This window comes from Barbus barbus (assembly GCF_936440315.1).
Source record: "Barbus barbus genome assembly, chromosome: 6".
NCBI lineage: Eukaryota > Metazoa > Chordata > Actinopteri > Cypriniformes > Cyprinidae > Barbus > Barbus barbus.
Window position 1 is genome coordinate 29,816,683 of NC_136734.1, and position 23,109 is coordinate 29,839,791.

The 23,109-nt window shown below is 39.2% G+C and overlaps 1 protein-coding gene across 3 annotated transcripts in view; it reads right to left on the reverse strand.

Moving 5' to 3' along the window:
- Positions 1-5,994: 5,994 nt before the first annotated feature.
- Positions 5,995-23,109, reverse strand: part of LOC306870698 (globoside alpha-1,3-N-acetylgalactosaminyltransferase 1-like) — a 30,978-nt gene continuing 13,863 nt past the window's right edge. The window contains exons 2-8 of one of the 3 annotated variants that reach the window (XM_079418123.1): positions 9,994-10,098; positions 9,249-9,278; positions 9,108-9,143; positions 8,860-8,904; positions 8,637-8,669; positions 8,411-8,545; positions 6,001-8,272 (exon numbers count right to left, since the gene is read on the reverse strand). In XM_079418123.1, the coding sequence (XP_079274249.1) occupies positions 7,582-8,272; positions 8,411-8,545; positions 8,637-8,669; positions 8,860-8,904; positions 9,108-9,115 (912 nt within the window). In that variant the 5' untranslated portion in view covers positions 9,116-9,143; positions 9,249-9,278; positions 9,994-10,098 and the 3' untranslated portion in view covers positions 6,001-7,581. Of the gene's footprint in view, positions 8,273-8,410; positions 8,546-8,636; positions 8,670-8,859; positions 8,905-9,107; positions 9,144-9,248; positions 9,279-9,993; positions 10,099-23,109 lie in introns of all 3 variants that reach the window. The other 2 variants (XM_079418121.1, XM_079418122.1) reach the window with 2 other exon arrangements.

Consider the following 23,109-nt stretch of genomic DNA (forward strand, 5'->3'; position numbering starts at 1 on the left):
CTGTCCTCCGCTGGCTAGTGGCTTTCTGTAGAGGGGCCTTGCATTGAGGCAATGCTGATTTGGATTCTGGATTATGCAGTTCAGAATCAGTGGGGTCTTACAAACACCTTTGGTAGAGGCCTTGTGCTTGTCAAAGACCTTTTGTGTCAGGTCATGCAGTCATTGAATAGGCATTGTGGGGCAGGCCATAATGCCTAAATGGTGACTTACAATGGGGTGGAGGTTCCGGAGGAAAAGGCTCTTGAAGCTGGTGTCCTTCTCCATCCCAGGTTCATGGCGAGCTCCAAAGTAAACTCTTCGAAGTCTGTGGTAGTAAGCATGGGGAGTTTCATGACGGTCCTGTTCGATGGTTAGGGCAGCGATCAGTCCGTGTTCAGACTCTGGGTCTGAGAATTCCTTTATGATAGCTTGTTTAAGCTGCTGGTGGTCCGGTTGGATGTGTCCCATCTGTCGAGCCAGGAAGCGTCCCACTTCTGGGCTACAGGTGATCCAGAGTAGATAGAGTCTATCTTAGTGGTTCACACTGGTCCACAACTACAGATAAAAGTCAATCACTCTTAAGTAAGCGTGGACATCATATTCTCCTGCAAGTTCTGGTGTGAATGCAGGGATGTTTCTGGCCATTCGTTGGGAGGTCTTTGAGTGTCACTCCATGTGCTGTTTCAGGGCTCGCCTGAATAAATCCCTTTCCTTCTGCAGCTGCACAGGTTTTCAGGAAGCTGACTTGTGAAATGTCAAGCAGAAGGCTTTGGCTCCCCCCTTCGTATCTGTGTACAGGAGTGAGGGGATTTGCATTGCTGGCTGTGTGACGTGCAGCAGGGTACCTTTGACTTGAGTCCATGCACAGTCGGTAGGACTGTTTCAGTTCTCTCTGAACCATGTCAAGCTCCTCGTTAAAGTCCGTGTAAAGTGATATATGTATTCTGAGTTTGTCACATAACAGAAAAATGTGTTATTAACCACCCAGCCAAATTTGAATGATAAAAAAACCTGCCAATTAACTAAATTAATTTATCAAAATCTTTGAAAAATAAGCAGGACTCTCTGCTCTCAAACGCTGGGGGCGTGTCCGCTGTCGGTGCTGAACCCACGCCCACTCGCGGGAAAGCGTCCGTCTCTCTCAACTGTCAAATACGCTACAACCTGAATGGATGCTACTGATACTACCTCTAGTAGCTTAATTGGATTTATACAGCCATACATGTTTGAGCGTGCAAGTTCGTTATTTAATTGTAGACACGCGTCAGCGCTGCAGTGAGTTGAAAACCTCCTCGTAGTCAAGGCCATAGATATACCGATAGGCCAGCGTGGCTCATGGTTGCTTAGCAACGGCAAACACCAGAGAGCGCTTTGAAATAAGAGAAAGTGGTAAAGCTCGTGTTTCTAGATGCGAATTGTAAACGCTCCATGTTTTTAAATTGTATGTATTCTGCCACATATTGATGTCTCTGGGCTAAGAACCACGTATCCATCTAACATCACAACCACCGTTTTAGCCCCGCCCAAAAAATCCTGAACACAGAATTGGTGAAAAACTGTTTAACGGTTTAACTCCACAATTCAGTACTACATAGTTCAGAGTCGTTGTAATGTGTTTAAGCAATACATTTCTAACATTTGTAATGTGTTTAGAAACAATTCTCAAAATTCTCTTTACACAGACTTTAATGTTGCAGAATTGCTAAGTCAAAGTTTGGACTTCAGCTCTGGCTGCATGCAGATGGCCTTCTAAGGCCTTAGTTCTGGTGTCCCTCTCATTAAGTTCCACATACGCTGTTTTTAACAGTGTCTTTGTGTGAAACAATTCTCTTTCCAGGTCCTGTCTGGTGGCTTTTTCACACTGCACTTGGTGTGCAGCACTGTTAGAGCCTCCTGAAGACTGATGATTCCCTTCTGTTGTGCCATTCTGTAAGGTTCTTTGCATCCGTTCTGTGCCTTCTCTTGCTGAGCGGGTCTCAGTTCCCTGTAGAACTCTGTGACTTGCAGGTTCTGTTCATTTACCTCCTATCTGAGGCCCTTGAGGGTGTGGGCCAAGGAGATGATGATGCTAGTCAGCTCCTGGTGGTTCAGGCTGGGTGTCAGGTGTCCATTTGTGTCGCAGTCTCGCTGTTCCTTTCTCTGCCATTGCAGGTCAGTGACTACTTTGGGCAGAAGGATGTCCATCACAGTGCTCTGCTGGGCTTTCAGGTGGTCCTGGTGAGCTGGCAGGGCTGGAGGTCTGTGGAATGTCTGAGACACACTGGCACACTTGTGGGGAACACCAGAGAGTGAGAGGCAGAAGGCAAGTGCAAGTGTCACTTGTTCAAAGGAATGTAGCAGGGTCATAAAACCTAGGGAGACTGTTGGCTACGCTAGCAGGGACACATCAACCACTTCAAGGTAAACAAACAGAAACAATAGGAACAATTTTTTTTATTTTGCAGAAAAAGTGAGATGTGCTTTCCCTACTCTCAGACTCAGACATCACGCCCACGGACCGCTGGCTAAAAGTCTGATACATATGGCACACAAAAGTGGAAACACTTAAGGAGTTTCGAAGTCGTCATCGGATTGGTTGAATTATATCGGATTTCTGGGAGACGTGTGTGTCGCGTTCTTTAACGTTCCACCTGGAATCAAAGATGCCGTGACGCCAAACTCCTCACAAAAGAATCAACTAACCGCTGGATTTTTAAAAGTATGTGAAATATTTAAAGTTCCTGGCATAGAATCTGTAAAATACGTCCCGAGAGTTTTACACACCGGTCTATTATTGTGACATTTCCACGCCCCGAACTTGAGGCTGAACAAAATGAACTGTAGTTGTTTGACATGTCAGTCAAGAGGCCTCATGGGCGGGCCTTGGCCAATAAAAGCTGCCATGGATTCCAGACCATCAGCCGTCAGTCTGAAGCTCTGGCTACGCGAGACAATGCTTTCCCTGAAGTGGACACAAGATCCCTGAGAGAGGCTGCTCACAACAAATTATCAAATGTTAATGTTTGAATACTGTGAGATGTTAATGTTTGAATACTGTGAATTAGCATTTTCATGCTTTGTTTAATTGTGCCTTATAGTGTTTTATTGTGGCATATACCCTAGTTTGTAGTGTACACAGATGATGTTGTTACACATGCTGAATAAAGGTTGAAATTTAATATGGCAGATGTAGTATGGTGTGTCATATTTTTGTATTTGTAACATTTTTAAGATTAAGACTACTTTAAGTATGCTAGTAATACCACAGGTCTATGACAGAAAAACTATGGTTTTCTTGCAGGAATATCATAGCAAATTAAGTGTTACCATAAAAAACCCTGCAAAATTATTACAGGAATACCACAAAAATATAACAAAAGAACCACAGGACTATTACAGGAAAGCCAGGTATTACTGCAGAAATATGACAGTACCACAGGAATATCACAGATATATTACATACAGTACAACAAAAATGTGGGAAAGCGTCCCAAAAAAACAACACAATACCACATAATTACCACACAATTTTTGTGTAGTGCTTTTAATGTTTTACCACATGTAATACCACAGGTAATTTTTGTAAGGGAGCTTTAGGAAACTAAAAAAATTACAAATAAACAAATTGATTTAGTTAAATCTCAGATTTAATTGTACATTCAAGCTAAAAGGTAAATGAATGAAAACAAAATCAAAGAGAGGTAGAATAAAATCAAAATAAAAAATAACACAAATAGAACCAACATATGTGAGGAGGGGCGAACCTGAATCTTAACAGAAGGTGATAGCACAAACAGGAAATGAAACCAAGAGTGCGGGGAGAGAGAGAGGAGTGGTTCAGACCACTTCACACAGTGTCAGTCGGAGGCTAACAGCTAACAGTTGAGGTAAATGGCTTAGTTATCTTATATGCCTGCTCGGCTGCTAAAGAGTTAGCTTTGGCTACACTCAGTTGTTTGTTTACACAAGGGTCTGTGACGTGCGTGCTGTTATCAGATTGAACCGGAAGAGGCTGATCTCAACTCCTGGGGTCAGACGTTGCTAAGAGACCGATTCCAGTTTACAACACCTGCAAGTGGAGCAGCAGTGTAAACACGCATGGGAACTCACGCGCAGTCAGTTGTATGATATCACATACAACTTCATTCACAAATCAAAACAGCACATTCACTTCACAGACAATGGCAATTACTAGTGAGCTAAAATAGAATTACACCATTAATTCGCTATTCAATTGCATCACTTCAGTGACTACAATGATACGTGAAGGTTACAAAAAGGCCTTAACTCTGGGAGATGAGGAACATCGCTCAAATCACCATTTAACTAAATATACTGTAGCAAGGTTTCTTCCGTTGCCCAGTTTTAATATCACTGCAAGTGGGATTGCTTCGCCACGCAGATTAATTTGTGTCACTAATCTGAGATTTGTTCACATTTACACACATTTAAAGCTGAAATGGGGATTTCTTCGGCCAAATTCAGATTAATTTAGTTAACAAAAGCCTCCTCACCAGGGGCGCAGATGGGGGAACTGCCATCTCTCTCTATCTATAGTCGATCTGCTAATATACATCCTGACTCCTGTGCACTCAAATAGAGCGCTCTCTTCTCTCTATCAGTACAAGACACGCCCCCTTACAGCTACACGTGTTTGGGACTCGGTCAGACACTGCGGTCAAAAGCGTTTTTCAAAAATGGCTTAGTGCATGTGGCCTGGCCGCCACTACTTGGGCTAATGTACATAGCGGAAACCCTGACTTATCCTTCGTATACTGATGTTGCCTTTCGTAGAGAGAGTGAGGGGGACGGATCCGGTCACTATGAATCTGAGGGGGGGGGGTGTAAATGAATGAGGCGCGTAAATGAATCCAAATCCATTTACACGCCTGCTCCTCACAGTTTACTAGTCATAATGGGCCTCATCTAACGTAGAAACGAGCGCAGATACGTACGCACACATCAGTGTGATTTATGAAACATTCTTGTGCCGCTAATCCCATCATACGAAAGATCGCACGTGGTGGCTGAAAACAATCGTCATTTGAATATTAGGCCCCTAAAAACACCCCGGTTTAGAAGCCTCTCCCCTAGAGTTTACTACACGGAGAAACATAACCCGGCCAAAAAGAGGAAGTAATTTAACGAAAAAGAAATTGATTTTACTCAAGAAACCCCCGTTAACCTTATAATTGCAAACAATGGCATTAATTTATATGTATATTAAATGTCAGTAAATATAATGAAAAAATTATAAACATTATAAACACTATATAGATTATTTAGTTCTCCTTAATCCACAACAAACCCTTTAAATTTAACGGTATTACAAAACAAGAATGAAAAAAATGAGTAGCTATAAAATTTTATATTAAACTATGAAGTAAAACAGAAATTAGGCTATAGTGGCATTCATTATAAACAGAATACAACGTCAAGCTAAAATGAATGAATTAAAGCGAAACTAAATGGCACTGGGCTCACAAGCCTCTCTATTCAACATCCAATGTTTCTATTTTTGTCATGTAACATTTGGTTGCTAAACTATTATCTATGATATGTAAACAAGGCTTTATACTTCACTTGAGTTCCCATATCCACGTAAAATATCACCCTTCACATGCGCAATAAATGTTTGTTTCAGCGCTGATTTTACAGTGGACCTTGTCAAGTCAAGTCAAGTCAAGTCACCTTTATTTATATAGCGCTTTTAACAATGTAAATTGCGTCAAAGCAACTGCACAATATCCAAAAATAAAAAAAAAATTGCAATCAGGTCGACGATATCGCCTTGTAAATTGTGCAATGTTACATTTATGTTTGGTTGACTGCATTTTAGTTTGACTAGTGGCTGAACTGTCAAGTTAGCAACGCTGAAATGTTGTGCGTGTGCACGTGAGGCACCTGCGTGATCACCAATCAGTTAAATAAAATAAAAAAATAAAGTTATAGAAAACAAATAAAATGCATTAAGAGTGTCACAAAAACGAAAGTGGCCTATACTTGTCGCACTGTTTTTTTTAATTTTCTTTTGTTAATCTGTTAATTAAGATAAATATTTTCGTGTAGCCCTATTTATTTTATTCATTTTATGTTTTTCTCCATTCACAGAAGCGCTGCAGGTGTGTGATACGACGATGTGTGATTCCTCAGGGTCTGTTGTTTATGCTGCTATTTGCGCATTAAAGCTAAAGCCCCCCCCCCCCCAAAAAAAAGCTCTGTTTGTCGATTTGGGAAAATAATCTTGGGAACAAAATGCTGTCATTATACAATTCTCCGAAATTCTCTATGCTGCACGCAACTTCAGGCTAACTCAAAAACTTGCGTGCACGAGCTCAGACCTGACGTGAGATTTGATCATAGCCACCGCTCACGTCCATATTAATAAATTCCAAGTTTTGCGTAGAAACAACCATACGCCCAAATTTCAGTCGTACGTTCATTTACGAGGCCCAATGATTTCAGGAGAGTTCAGAATAAATCAAAATTTAACAAAAATGTGTCATGCCAATTATATAATTAAACAATAAGAAGCCAATTCAGATGCTCAAAGATGAATCTAAGAGTAAAAATGTATACTTGATTTCAGGAAGATACAAAGTATGGAGCATATGAAATACACTCCTCACTACGGGCTGATCTGGCTACAGAATCGCAATGACTGATTTGCAACTTTCCCTTAAATAAAAGGGCAATAAACATTTTATTATTGGCCTCAAACAGATTACATCTGTGTATGGGGGATGAGAAGCCTCTGTAGAAGCTGCTCTCGTGCTCAAATGGTCACAAATGGTCTTTTGAAAGGAGACCGCAAACAACAGAATTACATAATTAACTTAAGTTTTCAATATTTCTCATAATATAAGTGACTACTGTGAAATTGAGACCATTTACCAATCGCACAGAGACCTTTAGAACGATACCAAACATGAAGGGGAAAAACAATATATTCACAAGCTACAGTATAACACATGGGGCATGCGGATATTCTTGCTTTTGGGGGAGAAGAGTGAGAGAGGAGAGGAGAGGAGAGGAGAGGACTCGTAAGAAGATAGCTCTCTTTGAATACAGATAAGTATTATTGCATGGCATCTGTTGTGTAAGAGTTCCTGAGTTTTGCCCTCATGAGGAAATAATTTCACTCCTTTCAATATATTTATATAAATAATATATAAACGTATAGCATATTTGTAAAGATTCTGATGTTATAAAAGCTGTGCATAGATACATATTCTTATGGTGGCAATAATGTCACATGTTATATATTGTTTCGGTGTATACCCCAACATACAAAAAGGCAGGTACAAACTTTAATATTTACGGTAAGAAATTTACTAAATATCTTCATGGAACATGATCTTTATTTAATATCCTAATGACTAAGGAAAAATCAATCATTTTGATCCATACAATGTATTTTTGGCTATTGCTACAAATATACCCCAGCGACTTAAGACTGGTTTTGTGGTCCAGGGTCACATATCTGTAAATTTATCTGATTATCCATTTTTTGGCGGCAGCTGTTGACTTCCCTGTTGTCAATATGACCTGTTTACAGATTCACAGTGTGGGAGGCCTGCGAGAACACACCATGCCAGTATAGCTCAGTACTGACAACAGTTGCTATGCGTTTGGACGAACTTCTGCATTGTTTTTAGCTACATGAGTGAAGCGAACCACTTTTATTTGATTCATCCCGGCATTGATGTCCCGCCACAGATATTCAGGTGAAAGCAGTTTACTGGGTTTGTTATAAAGGAAATACTTGTTCAAATGAGACTCCTCGTGCCATATCGCCTCAATGGAGTTTGCTACATCAGTGTTCATCTGCTTCCGGCAGGTTTTGGTGAGATGATGTACATCCTCCAGTGAGCCGCCAAATGCAGCGCCAGTAAAATAATAATCACCTTCTCCATCTGGAATGTATGCTTGAGACTCTGGTCTATGCTCATATGTGAACTGATTCCTTGGAGCATCAAAGAACCAAGGATGTATCACACCTACCAGACGACCCAAAGTCTCCACACCCCAACGGCCATGGAACTTTGTATCTACATCAAGGCAGAAAATATAGTCGGCCTCACTGGCCAGTTCAGTCTCTATTAGTTTCTCCAGTATTTCCATCCTGCCCATACTGATATCCTGCCATCTGTTCATACTTGGAACCTTTCGAACTGTCAAACTATGGTTTTCACCCATCTTAACTTCAGGAACTTCTTCTGGCAGATCCGTAAACAAGTAGTAATTCACTCGAAATCCAACAAAGTAATGCTGCTCTGCTGACTCCAGAAAATCTTTGAGAAAACGTGTATATCTAACAAACAGAGAAAACAAATACAGGGAGCTATGTTATAATTAATTTATTTATCATTTAATCTTTACTGTTTCCAGAAACAAAGAAAAACAAATGAGAAATACTGATACAAGGTGAGAGGTATCATGAGGAGCTCACTTTCCCAAAGCGAAGACTGTGGTCGCTATGGTGAGATTCTGTTGTTTGTAGATAAAGTCGATCACTGTGGGGTCAAAGGTTCCCTCCCAAATTATTGGGGCTAACCATGACGTTACAGAAGCAACATCTGTCCGGCTTCATTAAAACACACAAACAGCACTGTAATTATTCTACTCATGAGTGCAAATGGGCTATAACAGGTTGATGCTAAAAACATAATACTCACCTTACCAGCGCACTGGGCTGGTTGTACAAAAGCCTGCAATAATCCAAAAATGAATAAGCAGAAAGAACAACAGACATTTTATCGGTTCATTTAGTTTCCCATTTTATCTATTTCCATCTCTCACTAGTCATCTGATAAGAACAATAAAAATGTTTTTGTCTTATGTCATTAACTAAGGATCAACTTCAAAAAGTCTGTTTTAAGAAGATGAAGTTTTACACACCCCGGCGCTGAGCGCAATCCAAAGTTCTTAAGCTTCCAGTTTGACCTGATAAAAACAAAGTCAAACTTTTACTCATCTGAATTTAATCATATGGTGTGAGTGTGTTTCAAGTTGATGTGTATAAGCATATACTGTATGTACATTCTCAGATATAATGCAAAAATTGTACCATGTTACCTGAGCTTTTTTTGTGTGTGCGCGTGTGTTAAAGTGAGGTGTTTATGTATACGTATAACATCATTACTTACTTGGTCATGACTGTTTTTATTATCTGCGGTGTGCAACTTAAAACAGAAAAAAAAAAAAATGTCAGCAGTGCAAACTTCCCAAATCAAGAGAATAACACACACAACATCTGAACAATGTTTGTCTAACTGCACTAAACTCACCTGCTCTGGATGGTGTTCAGGTAAATGAGCCTGTGAAGAAAGACATATAACTTCATAAGGAGTGATATTTGTAAATATGTGTGACTGTTTGGTTCTCTCAGAGATCACATTTAAGTTTTTATTCATTTTATGTTTGTCATGTACAAAGAAAATACAGCATAATGAATTGCCTGATTACACATGTTGTACATATTGACAGTAAAATTAAAATGTACACATTTTTAAAAGGGGCCATAAAAATGCAGTTTTAGATTTTTATATTATATTTCTCAAGGTTAGTTTATAAAGCATTTTGCACCAAAAAAAGGCCAATATATGAAAAAATATATATAATTTCCATCTAATTTCCACACTCTGTGAAGCATACTCAATTTCAAAATGCTCAGTGCTGTGATTGACTAACGTTTTCCTGTCCACAGTGGACACCAGGAACAAAGCATCTATCTATCTATCTATCTATCTATCTATCTATACACAGACATATACAGTATATTTATATATGGTAACACTTTATTTTGATGGTCCCTTTTAAACATTCGGTCTACAATAAGTAACTTTGCACCTGTGTGTCAACAAACTATCATTTATTCACTATATACTGTATACTGTCTAATGAGAGTCAATAGATATGTACTATCTACTATCAATAGAACTCTTACAAGGCTGAACCCCGCCCCCACCTCGGGTACTCCGACCACATCACTGTTATGCTAATCCCAGCATATAGACCACTTCTCAAACTCACCAAACCGGTTGAAAAGCAGATCACAGTATGGCCAGACAATGCCACCTCAGCACTGCAGGACTGCTTCCAGGACACAGACTGGAATATGTTTAAAGAGGCAGCCACCTACAACAACCACACAGACCTGAATGAGTACACTGAAACTGTGACTGCTTACATCAAAAAGTGCACTGATGATGTGACAGTCACCAAGACCATCACCACACGTGCAAACCAGAAGCCATGGATGACAGCAGAGGTTCGTGGGCTGCTAAAGACCAGAGATGAAGCATTCAGATCAGGAGATAAAGCAGCCCTCAAAACAGCAAGAGCCAATCTGTCCTGTGGCATCAAAAAAGCAAAACGGTCATATGCCCAAAAAAATCAACAACCACTTCACAGACAGCAGAGACACATGGAGCCTGTGGCAAGCCATTCAGACCATCACAGACTACAAGCCCCCGCCACAGGCCTGTGATGAGGACACATCCCTCCCCGATGCACTCAACCACTTTTATTCACGGTTTGAAATGCAGAATGACACACCTGCACAAAAACTGCCCACACCTCCCAACGACCGGGCGCTCTGTCTGTCTCCAGCCGACGTAAGGAAGACCCTATCTAGGATTAACCCACGCAAGGCTGCGGGTCCTGACAACATACCTGGCCGTGTTCTGAGAGACTGTGCTGCACAGCTGACAGATGTCCTAACAGATATCTTCAACACCTCGCTGAGCCAGGCAGTCGTCCCCAGGTGTTTCAAATCCACAACAATCATACCGGTACCAAAGAAATCACCTGTGTCCTGTCTCAATGACTACCGTCCCATAGCACTGACTCCAATCATGATGAAGTGCTTTGAGAGGCTAGTCATGCATAACATCAAAACCAGCCTCCCCAACACACTCGACCCGCTCCAGTTTGCATACCGTCCAAACCGCTCTACGGACGATGCAATTTCCTCCACCCTCCACCTGGCTCTTACCCACCTAGAAAATAAAGACTCCTATGTTAGAATGCTGTTCATTGACTTCAGCTCGGCATTCAACACAATAATCCCACAACAGCTCATAAATAAGCTAAACCTGCTGGGCCTTAACAATTCCCTCTGTAACTGGATCCTGGACTTTCTAACTGGAAGACCTCAGTCAGTCCGTGTCGGCAACAACACCTCGAGCACTACAACACTGAGCACAGGTGCCCCACAAGGCTGTGTGCTCAGCCCGCTGCTCTTCACACTGCTGACCCACGACTGCACTGCCAAGTTCAGCTCCAACCACATCATCAAGTTTGCTGATGACACAACAGTGGTAGGTCTCATCAGCAACAACGATGAAACACACTACAGAGAGGAAGTGGCACAGCTGGCTGAATGGTGTGGCACAAACAATCTGTCCCTCAATGTGGAGAAGACAAAGGAGGTTGTGATGGACTTCAGGAGAAACTCCGTTGACCACCCCCCACTGACCATCGACAGCTCGACTGTGGAGAGAGTCAGCAACACTAAATTCCTGGGGGTGCACATCACAGAGGATCTCACCTGGACCACCAACACCATGTCACTCTCCAAAAAGGCACAACAGCGCCTACACTTTCTCCGCCGGCTGAAAAGAGCAAGTCTCCCTCCACCCATCCTCACCACATTCTACAGAGGCACCATTGAGAGTGTGCTGACCAGCTGCATCACTGTCTGGTACGGGAACTGCAGTGCTGCTGACCGCAAGACCCTCCAGCGGACAGTGAACACAGCTGCAAAGATCATCGGTGCCCCTCTCCCCTCCATCCTGGACATCTTCCTTACACGATGCTCCAGCAAAACCAACAGCATCGTGAAGGACTCCACCCATCCCTCCCACAGTCTCTTCCAGCTCCTACCATCAGGAAGACGGTACCGGAGCATCAGAGCCCGCTCCGCCAGACTGCTCAACAGCTTTTTCCCCCAGGCTGTGAGAGCCCTGAACTCAAACCACCCCGCCCCCCTCTGAAACCCCATGCAAACCCCTACCTCCTGAACATGGACCACCCCCCACCCCAAACCTTACCACACCAAAGAAAAACTGTATGGAACTTTAATTATTTTTTTTATTCTTATTTTTCTTTACACTATGGACACTCTCCTCTATGTGCACTATGGACACTTTACACTATGGACACTCACACTCTACACTATGTGCACTATGGACACTTACACACACTGCTGCGTGTGCACAATCTCACAAAAAACTCAGCAATATATGTATGTTTACATGCTCATGCACTACAAATCATCCTGCACTGTTCCCCAACCAGCTGCTGACTCCAATGTCTCTCTTTGCACATGTACAGTATTTGTGAAGCATTCGTATAGTTTGTATTTTTTATCTTCTATTTTTTAGTTTGTATAGGGTAATATTTATGTGAAGCATTCGTATAGTTGTATTTTTTATCCTTTTAGTTTGTATAGGGTAAATACTTATATATAGTATACTTATAGTTAAATCTGTTAGTAGTGTATAGGTTTATAGTGTTTTTTTACTTCATTGTTGTAATGTCTGTATTTATGTAGCACCGTGGTCCTGCGAGACACGACATTTCGTTCCACTGCATGTCCCCACAATGTAGCGGAATGACAATAAAGCTCAACTTGAACTTGAACTTGATGTAGGTGCAACGTCAACAGAATGTGTTAAATGGACCATCAAAATTAAGTGAAACAACATATACGTGTGTGTGTGTATTATATTATATAACCCAAATTTATATAATATGCATGAGACTCGTGTGTCTGACACTGCTCTCTCATGCCACACATCCATTTTCTCACATAATCAAAAGCACCCTCAGATATAGGATATTGGCAAAACATATTTGGTAAAGACTCCAGTGTGTATTTGTGTTTGTGCTTTGGAAGGTGTCAAAGGTTTCTATTTACAACATGTTTTTGTAACATTGAGCAGTATAGTGTTCACAAATGTGTTAAAATGTAAAAAAAAAATGCAGCCATATCTGCATTCATTTCAGTGCAGCCAAGCACTGAAATGAATGGGCTTGAAAAGATGAGTTCACTTTCAAATTAAAATTTCCTTATAATTGACTCACCCCCATGTCATCCAAGATGTTTATGTATTTCTTTCTTCAGTCAAAAAGAAATTAAGGTTTTTGATGAAAACATTCCAGGATTTGTATCCATATAGTTAGTTTCAATAACGGTTGAAGGTCAAAATTACAGTTTCAGTGCAGCTTCAAAAGGCTATAAACGATACCTGACAATGAGTAAGCGTCTTATCTAGCGAAACGCTCGGTCATTTAAAAAATAAATAAATTATATGCTTTATAAACACAAATGCTCGCCTGTTCTGCGATGCGCGTCCCAGACTTTACGTAATATGTTATGACGTTGAAAAGGTCACTCTTGATGTAGGTGGAAGTACAGAGTCAGTGTTTACAATTTGAATGTGCAGTTTTCGGCTCAAGGTCTGCATTTAATCATAGTGTACATGAACTATGTTTTCATCTTTGTTGCCACAGTTTTGGAAGTGCCTTTTTCTGTTCTAAAGAAGGGGGTGTCACAATACTTTTGCCCATATAGTGTATGTACAAGTCATTGGTGTTTGGTGACGAGTTTTTGGCTCAAGGTCTGTATTTAAAGTCACACCAGAGGAGTTCAGGACTTGGCTTTCTGCAGACCAGTCAAGTTGTTCCACACTGACTCAGTCAATCATGTCTTTTTGAACCTTGCCTTATACACAGAGGCATTGTCAGGTTAGAATAGAAAAGGATCCTGTCCAAACTGTTGCTATAAAATTAGAAGCATGCACTTCCCTAGAATATCATTATATGTTTAAACATTAAACATTGTACTCACGGAAATTACTAAAGTAGTCAAACCTGTTCATTAGAAGGGGGTGACCCAATACTTTTGGCAATATAGTGTATGTGTAAATGTTTAGAGTTTTTACTACAATTATAATGAAGCTTTACTGTTCTCAGTGGCATCTGCGCTAATGTTAGTCTGTTTCATTCTTATTCCGAGGTGAATATAGCCACCCAGACCGTATCCAGACCAGATGGTCACTGCAGTCACCCAGATCCAGTCCGTATCCAGGTCAGATGGTGGATCAGGACCTAGAGATGACCTTGACTGCCCTGAGTGTCAGTGGAGACCAGGACAACTAGATGAGCTCTAGAGACAGATCCCATCCGAAGACCTCGTTGGCCATCGGGACAAGACCACGAGAACCAGACAATCCTCTGCTCAATCTGACGTGTGTTGCAGCCTAAACCACACCATGCTGGTTTCGTCTGGCCAGAGGAGAACTGCCCCCTGACTGTGTCTGGTTTCTCCCAAGGTTTTCTACTCAATCTCTGACGTCGATGGAGTTTTGGGTGCTTGCGGCTGTCACCTTTGGCTTTCTTATTTGGGGACGCTTGGCTGATTGCACAGACACTATTGGAAGAGAGCTGAACTGCATGATGACTTCACTGAATCACCAATGAACTGACTTTAACTGAAAAAAATGACTTGTTAATGTCCTCTTGCATTATTGACAAACTACTTTCCTGTTTGACTCTGTAAAGCTGCTTTGACACATTCAGTATTATATAAAGTGCTATGTAAATAAAGGTGACTTGATTTGATTTTATATACTGTAACACCTGGTTCATTTTATTTGACTTCTCCCTCATTTTAAAGATGTAATTGTGAAAAGTAATAATATTTGTAAATGTTTGCTTGTTTGTTTGCTTTTTTTTTTAGCTTGTTTAGTTTTTTCTTGGTTCATTAAACAAAGTTTAAACTGAATTTTGCAGTTGTATTACAGATGTAATGTTTGTCAACTGGAGCTTTAAAGTGCATATTGCAGGTAAAAAAAAAAATATCAAATGAATATATAACCTTGTATAAAAATACCATATGAACCGTTAATGCAGGATTTGAAAATGTTTTACAAGACGCGAGGGGACACACAGGGCCGTAGCTAGAGGATTGGGGGCCCCCTGAAAAAATATTGATGTTGGCCCCCACATCAATACATATAGATGTATACAGGGGCGGACTGGGGCCAAAAAGTGGCCCTGGACTTTTTGGCACAGAGCGACCCACCAAACCCTGTCCACAACACACCACACCACACCATAAATGAGTGGCATAATCTTGACATTATAATTTGTCTTTTCTGGTGTATATGGCAAATAGTAAATAATTTTAAATAATTTTTACAAGGGACAGTTTAATATCACTAAAGTTAAATACCAATATTATCAGTCCAAATGACACAATGCTCTGGTATCGTCCAGAAGACTTAAATAGTGCAGAATGTGGACTGTTTTAATAGGCCTTTCTATTGGTCATATACAGTATTTGTCCTTTTGCAGGAGCTTGACATCTATCATTATAAGTAATAGAGCTCCAATTGTGGAGAAGAGTATACTAATTATTTTGATGATGAAAATACACTAAACAGTACTGTGAAATATATAATGTTACAATTTAAAACAGCTGTCTTCTATGCGAATACATAGTAAAATATAGTTGACTGTTGTGATGTGCAGCTGAATTTTCAGCATCATTTCTCCAGTCTTCAGTGTCACATGATCTTCAGAAATCATTATAATATACTGATTTACTGCTCAACAAACATTTCTGATTATTATCAATGTTAAAAACTATTGTGCTGCTTCATGTAGGATATCAGAGACTGAATCAGACAATTTTAAGATGCATCAGAACATTGAAACCTGAGGAGCTGGAATGCAGAGAGGTCTTAAGGAACAGCACGTCATAAATCTAGTTGGAAGCAAGCAATCCCAACTAGCAAGCTCTCTTTCACCAAACAACTTGCAACACTGAGAAAAAAGAAACACTTATTGATAATTCCAATTCAAGAAGGAGACTGTCAAATTTGTTGCAAGTAATCAAGACTGATGTTCACACGTAAACCTGTGATAGAAAATCATTAGCTACAGACTCTTTCGGACGCGTCTCCACACATAAAAGACCGTCCAAACCAACATTCCTTCGTCTAAAGAACATGCATTCGTTCTCCTTAGAACTATACAAAAACTTTCTTCTCCATATGCACATAAAATCAACCTAAAAGGACATTTTTATGTTGTACCCACATATCATGTTTTAATCAAATAATATGTATGTCTTTTTAATAAGTATTGAATGGCTCGAGCCTTAAAGAGACCTATTGCATGTTTAGTATCTATGAGTTTGAGAATTCATGCTTGAAATGTTTCTTCCGGTCAATTCTTTGTCAAAGGCATCATAGTCTTATTATGAAATCATGTTCAAAAAGGTATACTTTGCCAAAGCCTGTAAAATTTGGACCATGTGACTGATAACAAGCTGATTTATGATGTAAAGAACACACCCTAGCTAAGATAATAGCCTATCTAATTGGTCAAGACGTCCAGAGGGGATGTGTCCAGAAGCGAGTTTAAGACTGTTGTCCTATGGCGTTCCGATCGGCTCTTTAATATGACTTTGCTACATGCACTCGTCTCAATGAACGTGACATCTGCGTCTGCCGAACGTCTCGTCTGCGTCTGCCACATCACTCGTTCGTGTGCCGAACGTGACGTCTGCGTCTGCCGAACGTGACGTCTGCGTCTGCCATAGTCTGCTGCAAGGGCGGTTTCCAGCACATTCCACTCACTCATTCTTTATTATTTTTTCCCACTGATCTTCAGTTGTATTTAATTAAGTGATTTTACCTGTATAGCTTTTATTCCAAATAGTAATGAATTTACACAAATGTTCATGTTAAAATATTTGTTTGCCATTGTTTCTTGTCAACTTATGCACAGATAGCCTACTTATCAAGAAATCATGTAGCCTAGGCTACTATTCACCACTAGGAGTCTCTTGACCAACACAAAAGAGTAGTTGTAAACATTTGGGCTGATTTAACTAACATTTAACTAAATGTTTAATAAAGGGGCAAAACGTCATAAACAAAAGTCAAATAATAGTTTACAAACTATTTTAAAAAAAGTTTACAGTCGTTTTTTTTTTCACCACAGGTGACTTATATATAAAAAATAGTAGCCTATTTTTCAATTCTATTCTTCTATTTAAAGGATCTACAGAAAACGCAATCGAGTTGTCTGTTTTCTAGTCTACCAAAGTGCTGTAACCTAGGCCTTTTAAAACTATATAAAAAAACAATAACAACCCCAACAATAAGCTATAAAAATGCAATAGCCTATATCAAGTTTGTTTCTTCATATTTCTATCTTTGTGGGGGCATTTGGCCCTCAAAATGTGGGTTAAACAGCACACACACAATATCCTATATATAAATCACAGACGCAGACATCACGTTATAAGACAGACGCAAGTGTCACGTTCATTGAGACGAGTGCATGTTGCAAAGTCATATTAAAGAACCGATCGCAACCGCTGGCACACTGCACTGAGCCATGTTGAGTAGAGTGTTAAATACGTGTTAGAGAAAAAAATAATTAATAACTTCACTGCCACACGTGAATGACGCGTGACGTCTGACTCGACACTTCACTGCCACGCGTGATTTACGTGACGTCTGCGTCACGTCTGCGTCTTAAAATGAATGGAATAAATAGCAGAAAGAAAGAAAAAAATAAGACGTTGAGTGAGACGTTCATTGAGACGAGTGCATGTAGCAAAGTCATATTAAAGAGCCGATCGGAACGCCATATTGTCCCTCCTCCATTCTCTCTCTCTTACTCTCTCTCTCTCGTCTCTGGTCCCTCTCACCGCGTGCTCTGGCCTCATGTGCCATAATGAGAAGGAAAACACCTTAGTCTCGTTACATCATTTTATTTTATTATTTTACGTTAGTTTCTTTTCTTTCCGTGGAGTTTCGTGTGTTAATGTAAGTTTGATACAAAGTCCAGCTTCGACTGCACTTCTTCAAACGTCCAGCAAGCCAACGCCCAAAGACGTCACTTCAAAGGCTACTGAACTTCCAGCCAATCAGACACTTCGGGGAACCCCGTCTGCAACGACGACACAAAGGAAACCCCGTAAGACAGGCAAGCAAGCAACGCCTCCAAGTTCTGAATTGGTGACTTTAATGTAAATTTTAGCCTCATTGAGAAACTCAAAGCGAGGGTTAAATAAGTGATTGATGGTTGTTCAGGTCTATGCAATAGAACATATTGCTGTAAACTTGGGATTTCACATTTCCATTCTCTTAAACTCATCCTTTCCTCACTCTCTCTCTTTCTGCAACGTGTGAATGTGTGAATGCTTGTGTTCATGTGTTAGATTAGTTTATGTCTTAAGTTTATATAAATAAAATCTGATTTATATTTTAAAAGAGAAGTATTTTGTGTTTTCTGCTCACAAGTTAATGCCTTAATCTGTCGATTTCGTTACTGTGCTATTTAATAGTGTTTTCACTATATTTTGGATTTTAATATCCAGTACAGAGTTTGTCATACGGCTCGTTCAGTGAATCGCCGTAACACTACTGGCTGTATCCGAAATCGCCCCCTATACCCTCAAATAGTGCACTATTTGAGGGGACGGCCATTTTAAGTGGTGTTCGAAACCTTAGTGGATGTTCTCGAGTGCACTCATTCAATCCCACAATGCACCGCAAAAACGAGTGTACAACCGATGTACACTCAACGGCTAGAGAATCCCCAGAATGCACTGTGAGAGTCGCGCGCCGAATGAATTCCCGCGTCTCGCCAGAAGATGGCGCCCGCAGCTGAATCATATCCATTCATTGATTTTAGAAGCGCTCGTCCACGGCGTAATACAGCGGAATACAACAAAGGTACAAAATTAATTGTAAATTGACTATTAGGGTTTATACATAATTTCCCTGACAGAGTTCAAGATAAATCCTTCAATCTTAATTTTGGAGATGCCGTTTCGAATGATTATTTAACAGGAAGCAAACTATGCAAAAGCGGCAGTTCTTCCGGTGCATTCCCAGCTAACACAAGACGTAACCGTTACGTAACGTATTGGTAATTTTATGACTTACCAATAGGCAACGTAACCACGACGTCGTATGCATGTAATTCCATTACCATCCCATTACCAACTCACAACGTCGTCAGTACGTCCTCCTAACGTAACAAGATAACCAAGAACGTCCCAGATAGATACTCTAATCGTAATATGTTGGTAATTTAATGACTTACTGACAACGTAACCACGACGTCGTATGCACGTAATGTATCTGTGTACATTCTTTATATGCTCTCTGATTACCATAATGCCGCTTAATTAAACTTCAGACACAAGATTGAACGTTCCTTAAAGATAAAATGTGTTTCTTTTCACCAAGTCAAATATGGACGACTGCTTTTAATATAGGAAGTGAAGAAATAGATGTAGAAATAGTTTCAGGTTATGTGTCACCGCACAACCTGCACATCCCATAGGTTATATTTGTTATTAATATTCGCAAACTATATGCAAATATTCTGTATATTTGGCATGGCAGAAATTGCCCCCAGTGGGTTATCTGGTTGAAAACGCTTGCGCTGTGTAGTACACCTGTTAACAATCATTTATATAATATTAATATGCCTATAATGCATCCTTAAAAACATATTAAACATCTCAGTAGTTCAAACACCATAATAAACTATCTTTATATAGCCCTATTAATAAATTCACATTAATTACACCCATAGGAATGTAGAACTGTTAAATATATTGAAATATATTTTGAAAATATATTTAAAAAATACATAAAACAAAGTTTAAAAATTGTTCATGATGCATGTATACGAAAAAATATATCCCTATTTATACGCCTTAGTTTTTAATCAATGTTTTTTCATTGTTATTTCTACACCACGTTTACCATTTCTAAAGCTATTATATTATATTATTATTATATTTACGTAAATTCTGAGTGACTTCTACGTGCTTTAATGTGCGCGCGCTGAGCTGGAGCGGAGGAAGTCACCATGGAAACGGGGCGCAGCTCAACTGTCAAACAGCTAAACGCCATCTCTCACTGCTGTTTTCACTAATTTCAGGTAAGTTTAGTCTCTAAAATTACACAAATAGTACATACAAGTTTTCCTGACACTTTTTTTTCATGTAAATGACACGCTTCTGTTGAATATTTACTTTATAGAAATGGTTTAGTGTCTTCGGAAAAAGTCCGTTAGCATCTCAACCGTGAGGCTAAGTTAACTATAAGAGCTAGCTATAGACTTGAGCTCTTGTTTCTGAAAGTTTGGGCTTTTAATGGCATCTTATGTGTAGATGAGCGTTTTTTATATAAAGGTTTTGCTGGCAAGTTGTCAAAGGATGAATGGAAGTAAACTAATTTAACCTAAAAGTATGTAATGTTACTGTACAGTTAATCTGATACATCACTTACACAGAGCGTGAAAATGGGCTGAAACTTAAAACAGGTTTTGATCTTTAAACACATATTGATACTTGTTCTGTGATTTCAGAAGTGTCAGAAAAAACCCTCTATGACACAGGAGAAGTTCCTGATTTAAACAATTTCTGAAGGGAGCTGCTGACAGAGAAATAGAAAACACAGGTGATCTGAGAAAGCTTAAATAACTTTATATGCATCTTGCACAAAATATTTTGCCTTTATCACCATGCATCTGTAATTTTCTTTTGCAAAATTGTGTGTGTTTGCCTGTTAGTTACTTTAAAAGGGCTTTGATGTCCAAACATAAGTAACACTGTAAGAGCATTACTAAAGTAAACCTATAATGTACATTGTTATTAAATAGTATATTCTGTAAATTATTATTTTTGTTTTCTGCATTTCACCTCTGCTATAGTTCAAATAAATCTGGCATTGTATAATAAATATTGTTGGCTCTGTGACAGATTGTTTATGTTCCTATGTTCTTCCACGCTGATGGCCAAGCGCTAGAGGTGGAGCGTATCTCCTGTCGAAGAACATCTCTAGACATTATGAACCATATGACTAGTAAGTAATACCTCAAACATACACTGCCTAAAGTTTAAGGGTCAGATTTGTCATGTATTTGAAGAAGACTTTTATGCTCACTACTGCTGCATTTATTTGATTAAAATACAGTAAAACAGTAATATTGTGAAATTACCATTTTTTTATAACTATTTTCTATTTCAGTATGTTTTAAAAAGTGATCAAAGCTGTATTTTCAGCATCATTATGCCTGTCTTCAGTGTCACATGATCCTTAAGAAATCACTCTTTGCGAAAACAAGAATAAATTACATTTTACAATATATTCACATAGAAAACAGTTATTTTAAATAATAATAATATTTCACAACATTAGTTTTTATTTATGATCAAATAAATGCCGTTTTCTTGGTGAACATAAAGAGACTTATTTCAAAAAAATAAATAACTGACGACAATCTTTAATACCACAAGGGATTCGAATATTAATTCGTTTATTCTAATAAAATGCCAGAAGCTCTTAAAAATATTAACATAAATAGTCATCTTTTCCTCTGGTGATTTGTATTTTATACCCAGAATGCAATGCACAATGACGTAGATTCCCATTCTCTATACCCAAGCTAGACACTCTCAAACCGTGTCTACACTGGACGCGACAAAGGGACCATTGAAAATCATTTGAACTTTGTGTCAGTACGTCATAAATAGAACGAGGCATCAGTTTACGGTCAGGGATTTGTTGTGTTGCATCCAGTGTAGACATCATCATATAATTATAGGTTCTATTGTATTTTGTTGGGCCATTCGGTGTAGACATGGTGTTAGATCTCCTAATAAATATCGTTACATATGATGTATGATGCCATCCATAATTGATAGAATGTTTCTATTTCAGAGACTGAAAATCATCAATAAACCAAAAGGTAATTATAATTTATTTGAAGAATAATAATAAGAATAACAAGAATAAAAAATGCATCTGTGACTTAATATTTCTTATTTTTCAGTGGGTTGAAAGTTCTCATTAAACACATTGCTTTCTTCTCATCTTTGCGCATTTTCAGATGTTGTGCATATTTATGAATCATAATTTTTAACTTTATTTTGTCTTTCTCTTTTTTTTTAGTTTGGTTTAGCTCCAACCCCAATAAAGCAGACCTGAGCAGTTGATCAAGGATCACCAGAAACTCTGCAGTATGTTGGTCCTCCATGCCCAGGACTGGACACCAGTGTTGTAAGTCATCAATCTAGAAGTCATCCTGCCTCTCTGAATCGTCATGTTAGGAGATCTCAACATTGTCTCTCAAGGTCCACTTACATGCAGAGTTTTGTTCCAACCTAGTGCAGTGCACATGAACAAACTAATCAAGTTCTTCAGTTTTACTAAATATAAAGTCACAAACAGGTGAGCGTGATCAGGTGTGGACCTAAACTCTGGGTGTGAATCACTTGGGTCCCTTGCTTAGTAGTCAGTGTTTAAGGGCTGTCTCAATCACAAAATTTAGTTTGCTCCCTAAAAAAGCTGTGAAAACCAGAAAGCATCGATGCTCACTATGTTCCCTTATAGGAAGTTCTGAAGCTCAAAACTTAAGAGATAATTCGCTACAAAATGACACGTGATAGATTTTAAAACACAAACCAATATTATATTTCAGCATAAGCATACATCACTAGACAGGTAATGTCTAATCTAGCAAATATTTATTTATGACTGAAATCGTGCGCATACATATAACAAAGTATTTATCATAATGTGCTGAAAATAGCATAAAAAAAATATATCAGTTTTACTGTTGTGCATAAATGTCAGTAGTGATGTTGTACAATGAGGACGAAAATAGTCACCAGTGTGTAGCTGTCCTTACCAGTGCCTGAATTTGTGTGCATAATATATTAATGTACAACCTAGCGAACTATGAAGCTGATTGAGACGCAACTTCTGTATGACAGTGGACCTTGAGGGCCAGAGTTGAGAACCCCTGACATACTGATTAGATAATAATCACTCATTAAGAATGAGTAGACTTTAATTTGTACAGAGATATGCAATATTTGACTCATATTCAGCGACGCTATTATCTTTTTTCCCCTTTTGTTTGTGTGTCAATCACAGCTACATAAAACCAAAGGCCATTTAGCCACAGGTCACTGCATCTTTTGCTGTGCAAGTTCTTTTTTTCTTTGAATGTCAAACACATTCTCAGTATTTATATTTGGTTTGGTTTTTATAACCATTTTAGAGTCACTGTTTTGGTGCAGTTCTTATGTACTCT